Source organism: Rosa rugosa, chromosome 4 (genome assembly GCF_958449725.1).
Source record: "Rosa rugosa chromosome 4, drRosRugo1.1, whole genome shotgun sequence".
Taxonomy (NCBI): domain Eukaryota; kingdom Viridiplantae; phylum Streptophyta; class Magnoliopsida; order Rosales; family Rosaceae; genus Rosa; species Rosa rugosa.
Window position 1 is genome coordinate 54,475,572 of NC_084823.1, and position 15,133 is coordinate 54,490,704.

Below are 15,133 nucleotides of genomic sequence, written 5' to 3' on the forward strand. Positions count from 1 at the left end.
TGTGGCAGGAAAACTCATCCTCTCGTCAATCTATATACGTTAGACCGATTATTTTTTCAATTCGAACGATTTTGACTGATTGGGTTTCTGGGTTACCTTCTGCTCCGCCGTGTTCTTCAACGCCGACAACTTCTCCGGCCTTTCTGGGCTTCGTTTCTTGCTCGGCTGCACTCATAGGCTAACAATCGAAAAGCTTTCTGGTTATTGGCATCACACTCACCAATTCATCTTCGGCAGTGACACTGGGAAATTGAGTTTTCGTCATAAGGCTTGTCCTGGGAACTGAGTTGGGTTGATTAAAGTTGATTTCCGATTTCGAAGGTATAATCACGTTTTGTTCTTGTGTTAGTGATCGAAAGTTATGGAACTGAGTTTGGTTTGATATGGTGAAATTGAAGACTCTGTTATCGAATTGGTTATGTTGTCTTGTTTATGGTGTTTTAAGTTGTTGCAAGTAAATCTGGGAATTGATATTTGAATTGAGATTGTGGACTGAAATTGGCTGCATGTGTTGCTTGTGCTTACGGTGAATCTGCGTTTATGAGAATGGTGAGTGTGTTGCTGTTTTTTTTTGCTTTTCTTTCTCAACTACCGGGAACAGGCTAAGACTTTTCCCCTTATGTTTTCTCTTTCTGAATTCACACGTGCTGCTCACATGGCTGGGCCCAAATAACCCGAGCACTCCAAACTTGGAGCACGGAAGACGTTCCCCCAAAGTCTAGCTAGAATGCTAGTTACATATGTATGATCCAACTGATTTGGAATAGTCAATTTGAACTTTGAAGTTGCTAAATCTGAGCCTGCAAAGCGAGGACATCCCAATTTAGAAAACACTTCATGTCCATGTCAATTGGTATCAAATAGTAGAGGCAACAAGGGATGGAGGTAACTATAGTTGAACTGCTGTACTTTTTTTTTTGTCAGAAACTAAGTTTGACCGTAACAAGTACTTGTTAATGTTTGTCTATATTTTTTTTACCATAAAGAAAAGATAAGGTACGAGTAATCAATACTCGGATGTGTACTTGTGTTTTTAACCTCAAGTACACTTGAAGCTGTAGTGGTTTCTACTCCACTGTTTTTTTAATCATAGAACTGACCAGATCGAAGAGATTAAGACATGGGATTATGAGATGTGAAGCATCTACTTGCATTAATTTGAAAAACTATCAAATGCCAGTTATACACGCCGGTTTGTATTAATATTTGAAAAGAGTTATAAACTACACGGGGAGCATTAACAAAAGTTTCATATAGAATATATCAATATACGAGTATACTAGTAGATTTACAAAAGAATTCAAAAGGCAAAATTAGATAAAATTCGGGTGCAGCCCAATTTATTTGGAGTTGGGTTTAGGCTCTTTTTGAAGTCAATTTGTTCGGGGTTAGATGTAGATAATTTTAAAAATTAACTTATTATAAACAAAAACAAAAGATAGAAGAAAAAAAAAAAAAAGGAGAAAAAATCTTAAAAGATTAAGTAGAATCTTCAGAAACGATATTTTTTTTCTGTACATCCTTATTAGGGTAAAATTTCCATACTTGGAATACTCATAATTTTATTCAAGAATTAGAAAAGAATCCAAAAACCCATTCTGTTGTGTATTCCAAGAACTGCAAAGAAATTAAAAAAAAAAACCCTTTTTATTAATTACTCACACTTGCTTAAAGTCTTAAGCCCCTTTTTCTCTTCTCTTGTGATCTCATCAAATATATAAAAAAAGCTCCAGCATCTTTGCTCTCTCCTCTTCTTCAAATCTACTCTCAACTACTTACTGTTCCTTGTCTCTTCAGTCTTCAGCTTCAGCTTCACTTCAAGCCCCACAGATCTCTCTCCTTCCAAAGCCCAGATCACTTCCAAGCAGGTATTGCAGATTCTTCACTTGAATCCCCTCTTTACTGTTTATTCTCTATCTTTAATCTTATTTGTTTAACATACTTTGTAAGTGATCTGCAAATTTCAAATCTTTTAGGTCAAGTTCTCTGCTTTGGTTGGATTCTGGTGTTTGGTATGTTCTGGCCCTCTTGGGGTTTTGGGGTTTTTGTGTAGTAGGGTTTTAATCCAATCTCAATCTGCAATCAGATACTGGTTTCTCTATTGAGTTCTGGGTCTGGGTCTGCTGCAGTTTTCAGCTGACCCTTCTTTTGCTGAGTTCAAAGTCTTTGTGCTTGCTCATTCTAGGTGGTTCTTGGGTTACTGTTTCTATGACATGATTCCAATACTTTTGGCTGTGCTAAAATACTTGTAATTGTTTGCATATTCGCGGGATTTGGGGTGTTTATGTAGGCATTTGGTCTTACTCTATGGTTTATGATACTCTAAACCCTACTGATTAGCTTGGAGTACTTGGTCTTGTCTACTATCCTGGTCTTGTATAAAGTCTTTGTTCGGTTAGGTCTTCTTGCCATATATAAAGAGAGAGGGAGAAGGAGCTAGCATAGAGGAGTTGGATCCAGGCTAAGAATTTTGGCTAGTTTTATGCTTAACACCTTCAAATCGTAGAACTACCACTCATAAAGAAAGTTTGGTGTTGATCCCTATTCATAGCTTTTAGTGATCCTCAAAGGCAAAGCATTCATGCAATATGCTGGTGCTTAAAGTCCTCTTTGCACTTATTTTTGGCTTCACAGTCTCGTACATAGTTATCACTTCGCTGGTTCTTTTGTTTACGGGATATAGTAACCTATCATTGCTGTGCCTGCTTATGGAATCTGAGTATTGCTTTCTAAATAGTTATGCTACTTGCCCTGCTAAATATTTATAAGTTCTTTTTAAATGCATTTGTCTGGTCAACTATCGTTGGAATATGTTGTTTTTAGCTCTCTTGTTATGACTTATCCACGTTAGACATCCAAGTGGTTTCATTAATAGTTTCCTCTACTAATTCTTAGATTTTGAACTTTCCGTAGATAGCCATGCAAGAAGCAAAGTTGGCAAATCCTACCCTTCCTCCCAGTGCTCAGCTTGTCGGCAATGCCTTTGTGGAGCAATACTACCAAGTCCTTCACCACTCGCCAGAATTAGTGTATAAGTTTTATCAAGATTCAAGCGCTTTAAGCAGGACAGATATCAATGGCAATATGACAACAGTCAAAACCATGGATGTAAGTGTACTTGGAATATGGTTATGTTCCTTGTTCAATTTCACTCTATTGCCTTAAATCAGTTACATAATTTAATTACAGTCACTGCCAAAGACTTGACTATTTTATTTCATATGGCTGTACATGAATTCATCAACCTATTTGTCAATGTTCCTGATTCAGTTTTGACTGAAGGCCTTAGGTTAGTTATTTGAAACTTTAATTGATAAGGAGTATGTAGATCTTTTTCATTTTTTTTCGTTGTTGAAGAAGAGTTTGGGGTAACATTTCATCGTACAATAGTGTTTTTAGCTTTCTTTGAATGAAGCCAAGTAGTAGACAAAACACTTGTTTCATGTCATGCAGGCTCTAATTTTAGACTGTTATTCATCAATAATAATCGATTTATAATGGTATAATCTATTTGGTAACATACCCAACAACTGTTACCTATGAATCTGGTTATGGAAGTTTTAGTAAACTGGCATGCAAGCTTGCATACTGAACTGAAAGTGTGAGAAGTGAGGATTCCTATGGACCAAATTCACTGCCCTTTTTTAAGAAAAGAATTTGCGCAAGTATGCAGTTTTTGGCATTATGTTTCCCAGTGGCGTCAGCTTTGCCATTTTCCTTGACAAGTATGTTAAAAATCATGGATTTGCTGGTGGAAATTTATTGTGTGCCTCATAGACTAAAAGGTGTTGCCATCGGTATACTACTTGAAATTACCAGTATGGTTCATCATTCTGCAATCGTAGTGATCTTCTTGTTGGTTTTTGAATGTGTTGTGCAATTGTCTCTTGGACTGAATTTACTATTTGAAGAATGCTGAACTATCAATGTAAGTCTGAAGTGTCGATTAAAGTGTTGCATTTGATAACGTAGAATATTTTTGGAACAGGCAATAAGGGTAAAAATTAAATCCTTAAATTACGAAGAGTATACAGCAGAAATAAAGACTGCAGATGCTCAGGAATCTTTTGAGAAAGGGGTGATTGTTTTAGTAACTGGATGCTTGACTGGAAAAGACAACGTGGGAAGGAAATTCACCCAAACGTTCTTCCTAGCTCCACAGGAAAATGGGTACTTCGTCTTAAATGATGTTTTTAGGTATATCGAGGACAATGAATCATCACAGACTAACAGTGTCCCGGTTAACACCATTGATGAAAGTGCTCCAGAAGCTGCCTTGATAGCAGAACCAGGTGAGCTTTACCTTTCTTTTTTGGTTTCTCTTTTGATTTGCTTTAGCCTTCATTTTCCAATTGCTTCGATGTTTGTCTTCAGAACCTACTCAAGCTCCTGATCATCTTGTGGTGGAGGAACCTGCAAGTTCCTTGGATGAGGATCCCAATAATGGACCCGAAGTTTGTGATCCTTCAGATAATGAGGAAGGATCAGTTATTGAAGAAGAGGTTGTGATAGAGGATCCCCCAATTGAATCAAGTCAGAGTAGAGATCTTCCAGAAGTTGATCCAATCCCTGAAACCCAGGAGGATGCTCCAAAGAAATCATATGCATCAATTGTGAGTTTAGGCTCATTTCTCTTCTTTTTCTTCTGACCAAGAAGATTTAAATTTTTTATGTGAAGTCTATTTTTGTGTTTATTTAATGCAATTTTCATTTAGGTAAAGGTAATGAAAAGTAGCATCGCATCCAGTCCTGTCCGTGATGCCCGAGTGAGGACAGTATCTGCAAACACTGACCATCCATCCCTTGGTTCCGCAAAACCTTCTCCGGTACCAGAGGCATCAGCTCCTAGTGGTGATGCTGCTCCGGAAAGTAGCAATGCTCATGAGGAAGGTAAATAATACTCAGCTTCCAGATTCACTTTTTAATTCAAATTGGAAAAAAAGAAAAGACAAAAAACAAATGTAGCCACCTTCCGGCTGGATTGCTGAGTTAACTTTGTCTAGACCTGTCTAAGTACTCATCTACTCTTTCATCATGGAAAAGAAAGTTGTATCATGTTCTAGCTTTAAAATCTATGTTCTGAATTATATTTTATCCTTTACAGCTGAAGGTCACTCCATACATGTAAGGAATTTGCCGTATGATGCAACTGTCGAACAACTTGAGAAGGAGTTTAAGAAATTTGGGTCTATTAAGCGGGACGGGATCCAAGTCAGAAGTAGTAAGGTGTGATTTATGTGTTATAGTGCACTTCCATGTTCAATTGAGAACTCTTTGATGTAGGCTTACAGGTCATATAATTGGTTTATTGCAGCAAGGATTCTGTTTTGGCTTTGTTGAATTTGAAAGCGTGAGTTCCATGCAAAGTGCACTTGAGGTATTGTCTTTTACCTTTGTATTCCACTTTTCATTATTTGCAAGAAATTTCTTGAGGTCTGCCTTTTTAGCCATATGATCCACTCCTGAAAAGAAAAAAAAAGAAAGACACAAAAGACCACCATCTCAGCCGCCTGGCCATTGGCATTAATGCAATGACTGTTACCTCAATAAAATTTATGGGGATACTTATATCTGTTTGAGAAGAAAGTGGAGGCAGTGGCTGCTGTCCTTCATATAATGACAGGCACTACACGACTTCACCATCCCTCTCTCTCTTTGTGGGGTGTTTAAAAAATTCCAGCACTAGCTTCTACTTTACAAAACTTATGAGGCTTTAACTGAGTGCTTTTGTGCTTTCCTATTCCTGGCTCTTGAATATTGAGTAAATGTTATCTCAACTTATTTTGTGGATAATTGTTGTTTGGATTAGTGACTTGGAAAAGGCCACCAGAGAAAAATTGAATGATTATGTAGTTACAGCTACATTAGCTTAAATTCCTATTATTTTAACCTCTTATATTTAAGAAGCTAGTGCACCTAGACCACCGGATTATCGGACCTTCTATTGTGACATTTTATATGGTCGGCTATCCGATGCAAGTGCTTGCTCTTTAACTCCAAGCATTAATTAGGTTTTATTTAATCTGTGAACTTGATTGTTTCTTTTTATGTAATGTTTACTCTTTAAGTAGATTGACTAAGAACTTGTTCCTGACCTGACCCAAACCTAAGACTTCAGAGCTTTGCCCTGTCCGTTCTTGCCTTTCGTTGGTTATTTGTTTCTTCTGATCTGTATGAACAGTTGACTGGGCTTGTTTGTTTATCCATTTTAAACTTGTTGAAATTCATGTCAGGCTTCACCTATCATGATCGGCGATCGTCAAGCAGTGATTGAGGAAAAGAGAACCACAACCCGAGGTAAGCTGATGAACAATTTATATTTTTTGGGTATAGAATTTAGAAGCTTTCCCCAGTCTCCTCTCTTGTTTCTGAGATATGATGTAGAACTGACAAAGCTGATGGTTATTGCAGTTAGCAATGGTGGAAGAGGGAGGTTTTCTTCCGGAAGAGCTGGCTTCCGAAGTGACTCTTTCAGGGGTGGTCGTGGAAACTATGGTGGTAGCCGTAGCTTTGGAAGGAATGAATTCAGAAACCAGGGTGAGTTTTCACGATCCAAGTCATCAGCTGGACGCAATGGAGAGGGTTATCAGCGCGTCAATCCAAATGGAAGGGGTGGTGGTCGCCAAGGGGCAGCAAACAACCGCAGCTCTGTTCCTACTTGAACGAATCTGAAAGAAACTGGTGGATAGAAGATTTTTTTGACACAACTTGAGGGGGTCACTTTTTTCTTTCCTTCAATTGCCTTTTGGTGTTGGATAAAAGCAGTGGTAATGTGCCATTAGAAATTTAGGTTTTTTTTGGTATAATTACAGGAGATTCTGTAAGATTAATACGTACTTTTAACCCCTGTTTTCTCTTAGCTTAATCTTATAGAGCTATGGGCATGAAAAATTTCGTGTTTGTTTAATGTATTCATCCATAAATCCTTTGTTTAGAAACCAAAATGATCATGTATTCTTGTATTTTGATCATTAAGAATCTCTCCCCTTCCATATTCTGATATATGCTTGTTGCCATCTTATGTTATAATTTACAACCATCGTAGATAAGTCACCAATAATGAGCAAGATCTAGCTCATCGAATTTCAATTTGATTTCTGCAAGTTGGATACAAAATTTGATGCACCAAAAGCCGCAGAACCACCCACCACAGAAACAGCAGCAACCACAGCTTGTACAACAACCTCCCAAGGGTAATCCTCAGGCACAAGAAAAACAGACAATGGACCCAAAAGCAGTAGTCCGAAGCTCAGAGTCAGCAATGCCCCCGGAGTTCCAGGGTCAGTGGCCGCCGATAGGACTCCAAATTTTTCAGCCTTTGACAGCAGACCGAGCTTCTCTATTGCCGACAGTGAGAGTCCGGAATTCTCTGCCGCCGATAGCAGACCAGCTTTCTCGGCCTTGGTCAGCAGCTTCAGTTGCTCCACCCTTGTCAGTAGCTTCACTTGAGTCGAATTCTGCATTGCACACATCTTTTAGTCCCTACTGTCAAACAAATTTCATGACCAAGCTACTTATGCAACCTGACTACCCTAGTACCATTTTTCGGATACCTATTCGATCAATACATACACAAGTAAAATACGTTCAATCCAAAATTTAACCACGGTAGTAACGCTATGTGTGATTCACTTGTATAATTTAGCGAAATTTCTCATATGAGTGACCAAGATTAACAACATAGAAACCAAAGTTATCAATTTTGTGATGGACCGACCTTTTTGGAGCTAACAGTTTTGTTAGCTGCGCGGATCGGTGTCCGGGCAGCCATGGATTTGGGTCTCTGTGGAGAAGTATACACCAACGGCAGCACTCCTCTACTGCCCAAAAATGCTTTGGCCTCCATATCTCTCTCTCTCTAATGCTTCCTCAGAAGTCAGAACATAGCATATGGTTGGTTGGTTGGTTTGAGCTTAAAGTAGTGATGGACAAGGCAGATGAGGTTCCCAACGTCGACGTGGCACCATGTGGTTGGGTAAAGGAGTTATCTATTATTTTTAATCAGTGAAGGTCGTTTTGGTAATTTCGCAACTTAGAGGGTCCGTATAAGTAAAGCTGGCTCCCGTCGATTCACATCAAAAACCCCAAATCTAAAACCCTAATTCTCTCTGAGTTGCCGGAAAATTTCGATGGCGAGCTACGCGGTCTCAGTTGACAAGGCCAAGGCTTTCTTGCGCTCTCAGTATCAGAATGAGGAAAAGTGGGCGCTCAACATGGTACTGATATACTGAATCACTCTCTTTCCTTTTTGATTTTGTGTTGTGTTGTGTATGTGTGTGTTAATTAGTTTGGGAGATTTATATGGAATTCTTGAGTTTGATTTACTGAGTATTTGGATTCCGAATTTTTTGAGTTTGATTTGCTGTAAGAATTGAGAAACGTCTGCATGATTACAGATTGTTTAGAGTGATTGGAATAGTTTAAGTTTGATGTTCAAGATTTAAGTGAATTTTTGATGGAGTCATGGAGTAATTACTTGAAGATATTATGTTAATTTGGATTTTTAATTATGGGATTAGTGATGGGTTTATTGAAGGAGCAAATTTTTTGAATTTGTATCAGTGTTCTGTAAGCAGAATTCCAATAGTTGATGTGTGTTCGATGTCGTAGAATTACCGAGTGGGTGGCTGTTGTGTCATGATAAGAGACTTGCGTTAGATCATCAAGTGCGGTCAAAACTCTCTCTGTTTATCTAAGATGCGGATCCAAGTTATATGACTATATCCGTTTCTGTATTAGTTGTTGTTTCACAATGTAGCTATTATGATAGGGTTATTATCTTAATAGCGTTTTCTCTTTGAGAAAAGAGGAAGCTTGCATGGTATGAAGAAATTATACTTAGAGAGAAGGATGCACTGATTAGGTGTCTCATCTATCAGAATACCATTTCCTCTTTGAGAAAATAGGAAGCATGAATTTTATGGAGAAATTACACTTGGAGATAGATGTGCTGTGATCAGGTGACTCGCTATTTTAGGGTTTGATCTCTGTATTCAGGAGAAATTGTAGCCTCCGTTTTGATCTTTCAAAAGTTCCAGATTTTAATGATTTGTGTGACTTTCTTTGTAGAACTGAGAATTCTTTGTTTTACATGGACCTAGTTGGTATATCATTTCTTTTTTGTTTGATGAAACAGTAAAGATCAAGGAACTAAAGTTTGTGTTTCCTCTCTTGCAGAAACTGCTCCGTGCTGTCGGTGTCTTTGCAGGATCAGTGATTCTGATGCGGACTTATGGTGATATGATGGCAATTTGAGTGTTGATGGAGGGCCGACACAGGCTTAGTCCCCTTAATTTCATGGCTTGTAGGTTTGTCTTATATGTCAAGCAGTTTTAGGGTACATCCTTGTATTGTGTATACAAGGATTGGCAGAGTTTTTGGATTTTGAAAATGCAAATGGTAATCGGGCAACTAGCCACTGAATTGTTGAATGTTTATTTCAATTAGACCATCCCAATTTCGTAATTAATGATCGCTTATGTTCGTACCTCTATCAAAGTTGTTTTTCTCCAACTCCCTCATTGTATGATTGTATACATTCTCCATCAAATATATACCATCTTTGGGAGCTAGAGCCTAGATGCATGAGGCCCACAAGTACTCCTCAGAACCAATAGAGAATATGCTGAGAAAAAAGCACTTTCAGGCCCAATAGAGGAAAGTACCTCAATCATCTTTGATTGTTCCCCAACTTCGTCATTGTAGGCATTCTCCACAAGTATAAAGTATAAACCATCTTTTTAATCAAAAAAAAAAAAAAAAGTATAAACCATCTTTGGGAGCTAGAGGCATGAGCCTAAAAGCACTTCTCAGGCCCAATATAAAAACACCTTCCAAGCCCAACAAAGAAAAGCACTTCCAGGCCCAATAATGAAAAGCACAATTTCTCCAACAAAACTACTTGACAACCGTTGGCCCCCAGGTCCCGGCGAGCACCGACAGCAACAAGCAGGTGACTTTACTAATTACGGTGGAGATCTTGCCACGTACTCTGCCTACTTGTCAAACTCCACTTGTTGTGGACCCGTTTCATCGTGAAAAGTGACGTCCCTCTTACAGATTTTCGCCACGTCTCACCACTTGATCAATTCTCCTAATTGAGTAGAAGAAGCCCTTGTGCATGGCCCACACGTTACATCCGATCCCAGTGACAGACGCCGCCAATTCCACTAATTCCTCGCCGCGCTTTTTGGCTCCCAATCCAAAATTACTGCCATTTACCGTCGTAAAAAATATATTTACCCGTCTTCCACTTGGATCACGGTCAAATTATAGCCTCTGTTTCTCATCGACTTGGTGTGGGCTGCAAGAATGTATAAATTCAGGTAAAGGGCTAAAGGCTATAGTCCTTAGAAGCTCAAATTGATTATGTGTAAGGATAGACCATAAATATTAAGGACTGAAACCACGTAATACTGTCAGTGCATCAAATAACTTTTCTTGTATAAGGTTGATATTTGAAGATGTTGGGTCTAAAAGAAAGATTTTGACTCTCTACTGAAAATGACATAAATTTATTTCCGTTTAAACCATGATGTAAATGGTCTTTTAAAACCTTTCAAAGGTATCACCTATTTGGTGTATAGACGATGATGATAACGATAATAATTTACTGGATTTAATCATAATTATGATGTGGTTTCTAATATATATTCTGTTACCAAAAACTAAGTTTTTATGCTCAAGCTATTGAATGTTGAAAGATCCACTACTGGTTTTCTAAGTTTAAAAATCCCATCAATTTAACTGAAACCATTAAACCAAATCTGGCTAACAAAACCATCAAAGTAATTAATTAGAGATGGAAGTCTCACAGAAATGAAAGAACAATGCAAAGCAGAGATAAACATAAAAGGACGTTAAACCATGATGAAATGCAAGTGAAGAAAAGTGTGAGCATCCCTTAAAAGTTGTTACAAATTTAACCTCATCTGTCAACCCCACTAACCCGATAAGATCAAATTGGATTAATCCATGAAGAAATGGCAAATGTAAACCATGAAGAAATGCATGGCAAAGTACTTAGAAACCTAATTACATCTGTCAAAGCAAATTAAACCCATTTGAGAAAAGTGAAAGTGGGATAAAGTTTTGGGTTTTTGAATCCGCCCTCGGTAATTACCACAACAAGCCAAGCCAAATGGCTTCCATGCTAGTAACAAGCTTTACAAGTTTCCTCCCTTATTCGACACGTGATTTAACTCTAGGGCAACAGAGCTAAGCCAACAGACTTCTTCTGCAGTCTGAGCAGTTTGAGTTTCAGAGTCTACGGGTTTCGGCCACAATCTAAGTGTCTTTTTCTCCATTGCTAAACCGCCCTCGTGGACTGTCTTAATTTACAACCCGGGCCAAAGTCGAAAGTGACAGATATATAGAACACAGCTAGGTTACAGGTGGTGGAAGAAGCTCAGATTCTGCAACTTGGGCTAAAGAAGCACTTGTTTCTCGCACTCTAATAGGGCTCGAGTGTCACTGTGAATGCTCTGATAAAATCCACGTGGAATCTTAGATGTGCGTTGTCAATTGTCACTTGTAATGCAAAAGCAGAAGAAGAGAGAAGAACCTGCGTCGGTTTCTCTTGTGTCATCTCTATTTAATCCCCCCCCTAATCTGTCTCGCTTAGTTGCATTTGGGGTTGGATAGCTAGTCTCTCAAGAAAGAAGAAGAAAGTAAGAGCTCTCTCTCTCTCTCTCTCTTCTTTCTAGAGATGGCACAAGTCGGTGCCCACCGGCCGGCCACCTCCAATCTATTCCATTTTCCGGCCCTGGTTGATGGTTGTGGAGGTCCGGTGGGTAATATGTGGGGGTCGCTTTTGTCATTCCTTTGATAGCAAAGCCAGTACCCACTGGTCACCATAAAATCCTCCAAAGGTCAAAACTTTCAACTTTCGACCTCTGGTTGTTGATGGTGACGCTTTTGCCATCCCTAGTTTCATTCATTCTCTTGTGTTGTGTTTAAGTTTGTTGTGACCGAACTTACAAATTTTTGTTCATGTTTTGTGGTATATATATAGGAAAATGGCGGGCGAAGAGGACCAACACGATCTCGGGCTCTCACTTGGGGGACTTTACCAAGGCAACTCGGGTGGGGCCCGCATGGCACGCGCTGTGTCGGTGGGAGTCGATGTGACTGAGGTGGCGGCGGCGCCGCGTCCCAGGGCGGTTTCTCTGCCGTCGGTTAGTGAGCTGGAGATGATGAGGGTCTCTGAGGTTCAGTTTCTGAGCAGGGCGATGGCTGCAAGCCTGAGTTTGACTATTCAGGAGGAAAAGGCTAAGAAAGCTCCGGCAGAGGCGGTCCGGCTGCCTGAAGTGGCTGCTCTGGGAGTGAATGTGACTGGTATAAACTTCATTACTCAACTCTTTTCTGATATTTTGATTCATATATATGAGTTTGTTTTTATGAACTTATCTATGCATGTGCTTGTGTTAATTGGTTGATATTTTTAGAATCGTATTCTTGTGTTAGATTTTGGTTGATGTGGATCTGAAGTGTGAAAGCTTCTTTGGAAAATTAGATTTGGCTTTTGGTGATTTTGAGGAATCCGGTTTCACGTTTTCGCAATTTTTAATTGTTTGATTTTCCTGTTCTTTCTTTACTCGAGGACTCGAGGTTCAATAAAGAAAATACATATATGTTATGTCACATGCATCAGAACCTTGCTGCATAAAATGTTTTTTCTTAAAAGAAATGCATATATTGTTTATTATTATCATTATTTGAAAGAACTACATATATATATAGTTGTTTTTAACTTTTTTGAAGAAGCTGTATGCATGTTTGGATGCCCCCGGATGGTATGGATCGGAGTCTTTTCTTGTTATGTTTATCATATATACATGTCTATATATTAATATATGTTTCTATGTACGTTTCTCTTTAGTTAAATGCCTTCTTGGATGAATAATCATCTCTTGCGATTAACGCATAATAACTTTATAATTTTTTAATTAAATCATTCATGTTGTATAACGTAATACAAATGTTAGCTCTGTAAAAAACAATCAAGTTGAAGACCTTTTAGTTATTCATTTCTATGAAATACATAAATGGTTCATCATAATAGTAGTAAGTGTTGTTAGAACCATCTATTTGTTTGATTTAATTAGATAATTAAATGATTTATGATTCGATTGATTTTTTTACAGAAATCATTTTTAAAGGCTAATTTAAGATATGGACCGTTGGATTATAAATATATTAAGTAAAAGTATGTAAATCGACAATGGGGGTGAACATGTTCGTTCAATTGTCCAATGAATGAAAGAGGAACAATGTCATTACTAGGAAAACATATATATCTTAAACCAAAATTATTTTTGGAAGGCCTAGGAATTATTTATGCATGGGGAAATATTTTAGGTACGTAATTAATACGATTTATTAGTTGGTAGATGTGTATATTCGATTCTGTGATGAAAAGTGTAACGCTTAGGGTACGTAGACAGTGTACGTGGGAGATCGAGACATGAGATTAGGGCGGCATACTCAACGGTCAACGGTGACGATGGTGATGATTAGGGGGCAGCATATTGAATCTTCTAAAAATCTGCTTTCCGACAAAAATAAATAAAATCTTTGTCTGACAATTATCGAGCTAGGAAAAAGGAAAATAGATTCGATATTTAATTGCATATCGACAAATGCTAAGAAAAAGGTCGAGGATCCACTATATCGACAAATGTTAGGAAAACGGTCTAAGAAACAAATTCATTAGCATATCGACAAATATAATCAAGAAAAAGTCTATATCCGACAACGTGTCTGACAAATTAAGGAAATGTCTGTCATATTTAACACTTTACGAATCTTCTCTAGGTTTTCTGGTTTACCTGATCCGTTTTCATTTTGATAAACCAATTGCAGATAAGTTATTGATGTATGCTTGTGGATCTTATCTTTTACAAGGATCAGAGTTCCTTCCTAGCTTATTTTTGCTGCCACACTATGCTAAACATAAACACCAACATTACATGATATGTCCATGTATATTTTTAAGCATTCATTAGAATTAGAATTGCATACATGCTTGAAATCCCTGCTCAAAAAGCCAAGGGTCAAAGTATTTTGCATGTGCAACCTTTGCTTTGACATGGACATATACTTCCATTCAACTTTGTTCTACATTTTCCTCTGAGTTCTAAATAAATTAATCTAAGTTCCTTACAGGATCTGGACGCTTGGCTGCAACAAGCAGCACAGTCAGTTCTGAGCTTATGTCTGGAGAAGGGAGCTCCAATCAGCCTGTGGTCACCACGTCAATGATGGCTAACACAAAAAAGGTGAAGGCTGATGACCCTGAACAGGACAGTGCAGCAAAGAGGGCTAGAGTTTATCATCGCAATGTTGTGAGGCCAATTAGGCGTGAAGGGATGGTCAGAATGCCTTCTGTGACAACCACTGGGGCTGATGGGAAGAAAGTGGAAGGTTACCTGTACAAGTATCTTGGAGGAAAAGTGCGGATTGTGTGTGCTTGCCATGGGACTTTCCAGTCCCCAGCGGAGTTCGTCAAGCATGCCGGTGGCAATGAGGTCGCCAATCCTTTGAAGCAAATCACTGTTTCCCTTTATTAAATAACTAGGTCTATGGTGGTGGCAACTAATGCAGGTCACCCCCTGTGGAATGTTAATGAATATGGACCTCCTGAGTTTCGTAATTAACTTTGTTCATCATGTAAGTGTCATGTTCTAGTGCTCCATCATTATAAATGGACCTTAGCTAAATAAAACTAATTGCCTATGTTTGTCCATAGACTATAAGTTTATATAGACCTTTTCCTTGCTGTTTTAGTTTGGCAAATAGCAGTTCCATGCTTTGGTTACAAAAATGGTTCTCACATCCTGTTTGTGTTTGAAATGATTTTCAAAGGTTACAACCTAATATCGTAGGCCTAAGCCCAAGCCCAATCTGCTCTTTATAATCTGTTTAGAAAGGTCAATCCCAAGCCCAAGAGCCATATTTGATAAATTCTCTTGTCCTTGACGGTGCGTTTGGATGAGAAAATTATGAAATCCGTAGGAATTTATAAATAATGGAATCTTTAACTCCATCAATCTAAAATTCCATTAATTGCAATTTCTATTGTTTGGGTGTATCTATTTAAGATTTGAAATGTGTAATAAATTAAGAAAGTTTA

At 38.3% G+C, this 15,133-nt stretch overlaps 4 protein-coding genes across 6 annotated transcripts; 3 read left to right on the forward strand and 1 right to left on the reverse strand.

Moving 5' to 3' along the window:
• Positions 1 to 1,708: 1,708 nt before the first annotated feature.
• Positions 1,709 to 7,002, forward strand: LOC133742917 (nuclear transport factor 2). Of its 3 annotated transcripts, none has more exons than XM_062170622.1 (9): positions 1,709 to 1,868; positions 2,914 to 3,108; positions 3,989 to 4,292; positions 4,375 to 4,613; positions 4,716 to 4,890; positions 5,105 to 5,226; positions 5,315 to 5,377; positions 6,234 to 6,297; positions 6,412 to 7,002. In XM_062170622.1, exons 2-9 carry the CDS (start codon positions 2,920 to 2,922, stop codon positions 6,660 to 6,662), a joined length of 1,407 nt encoding a protein of 468 aa, XP_062026606.1. In that variant the 5' UTR covers positions 1,709 to 1,868; positions 2,914 to 2,919; the 3' UTR covers positions 6,663 to 7,002. The 3 variants fall into 3 exon arrangements, with proteins under 3 accessions (XP_062026606.1, XP_062026608.1, XP_062026607.1); XM_062170624.1 differs by having other exon boundaries at positions 1,722 to 1,868; positions 2,918 to 3,108; XM_062170623.1 differs by having other exon boundaries at positions 1,729 to 1,868; positions 2,896 to 3,108.
• Positions 7,003 to 7,046: 44 nt separating this feature from the next.
• Positions 7,047 to 7,897, reverse strand: LOC133742919 (uncharacterized). The gene is made up of 2 exons (XM_062170625.1): positions 7,718 to 7,897; positions 7,047 to 7,457 (listed from the first exon to the last, which is right to left on the reverse strand). Exons 1-2 carry the CDS (start codon positions 7,844 to 7,846, stop codon positions 7,086 to 7,088), a joined length of 501 nt encoding a protein of 166 aa, XP_062026609.1. The 5' UTR covers positions 7,847 to 7,897; the 3' UTR covers positions 7,047 to 7,085.
• A 147-nt stretch (positions 7,898 to 8,044) lies between these two features.
• LOC133742920 (mitochondrial import receptor subunit TOM5 homolog) lies at positions 8,045 to 9,487 on the forward strand. The gene is made up of 2 exons (XM_062170626.1): positions 8,045 to 8,216; positions 9,178 to 9,487. Exons 1-2 carry the CDS (start codon positions 8,130 to 8,132, stop codon positions 9,253 to 9,255), a joined length of 165 nt encoding a protein of 54 aa, XP_062026610.1. The 5' UTR covers positions 8,045 to 8,129; the 3' UTR covers positions 9,256 to 9,487.
• Positions 9,488 to 11,537: 2,050 nt separating this feature from the next.
• LOC133743633 (ninja-family protein 3-like) lies at positions 11,538 to 14,669 on the forward strand. Its single transcript, XM_062171627.1, has 3 exons — positions 11,538 to 11,669; positions 12,014 to 12,336; positions 14,167 to 14,669. The coding sequence occupies exons 2-3, from the start codon at positions 12,018 to 12,020 to the stop codon at positions 14,568 to 14,570; spliced, it is 723 nt and encodes a 240-aa protein (XP_062027611.1). The 5' UTR covers positions 11,538 to 11,669; positions 12,014 to 12,017; the 3' UTR covers positions 14,571 to 14,669.
• Positions 14,670 to 15,133: the final 464 nt, after the last annotated feature.

What these genes read in the sequence shown, in the direction of transcription:
- LOC133743633 (XM_062171627.1), top strand. Translation starts at nt 12,018, where the DNA reads ATGGCGGGCGAAGAGGACCAACACGATCTCGGGCTCTCACTTGGGGGA. An exon ending in TCTGGGAGTGAATGTGACTG is followed by an intron (nt 12,337 to 14,166) that starts GTATAAACTTCA and finishes AGTTCCTTACAG; the next exon opens with GATCTGGACGCTTGGCTGCA.
- LOC133742920 (XM_062170626.1), top strand. Translation starts at nt 8,130, where the DNA reads ATGGCGAGCTACGCGGTCTCAGTTGACAAGGCCAAGGCTTTCTTGCGC. An exon ending in AAAAGTGGGCGCTCAACATG is followed by an intron (nt 8,217 to 9,177) that starts GTACTGATATAC and finishes CCTCTCTTGCAG; the next exon opens with AAACTGCTCCGTGCTGTCGG.
- LOC133742919 (XM_062170625.1), bottom strand. Translation starts at nt 7,846, where the DNA reads ATGGAGGCCAAAGCATTTTTGGGCAGTAGAGGAGTGCTGCCGTTGGTG. An exon ending in AAACTGTTAGCTCCAAAAAG is followed by an intron (nt 7,458 to 7,717) that starts GTCGGTCCATCA and finishes TGTGCAATGCAG; the next exon opens with AATTCGACTCAAGTGAAGCT.
- LOC133742917 (XM_062170622.1), top strand. Translation starts at nt 2,920, where the DNA reads ATGCAAGAAGCAAAGTTGGCAAATCCTACCCTTCCTCCCAGTGCTCAG. An exon ending in CAACAGTCAAAACCATGGAT is followed by an intron (nt 3,109 to 3,988) that starts GTAAGTGTACTT and finishes TTTTTGGAACAG; the next exon opens with GCAATAAGGGTAAAAATTAA. An exon ending in TAGCAATGCTCATGAGGAAG is followed by an intron (nt 4,891 to 5,104) that starts GTAAATAATACT and finishes TATCCTTTACAG; the next exon opens with CTGAAGGTCACTCCATACAT.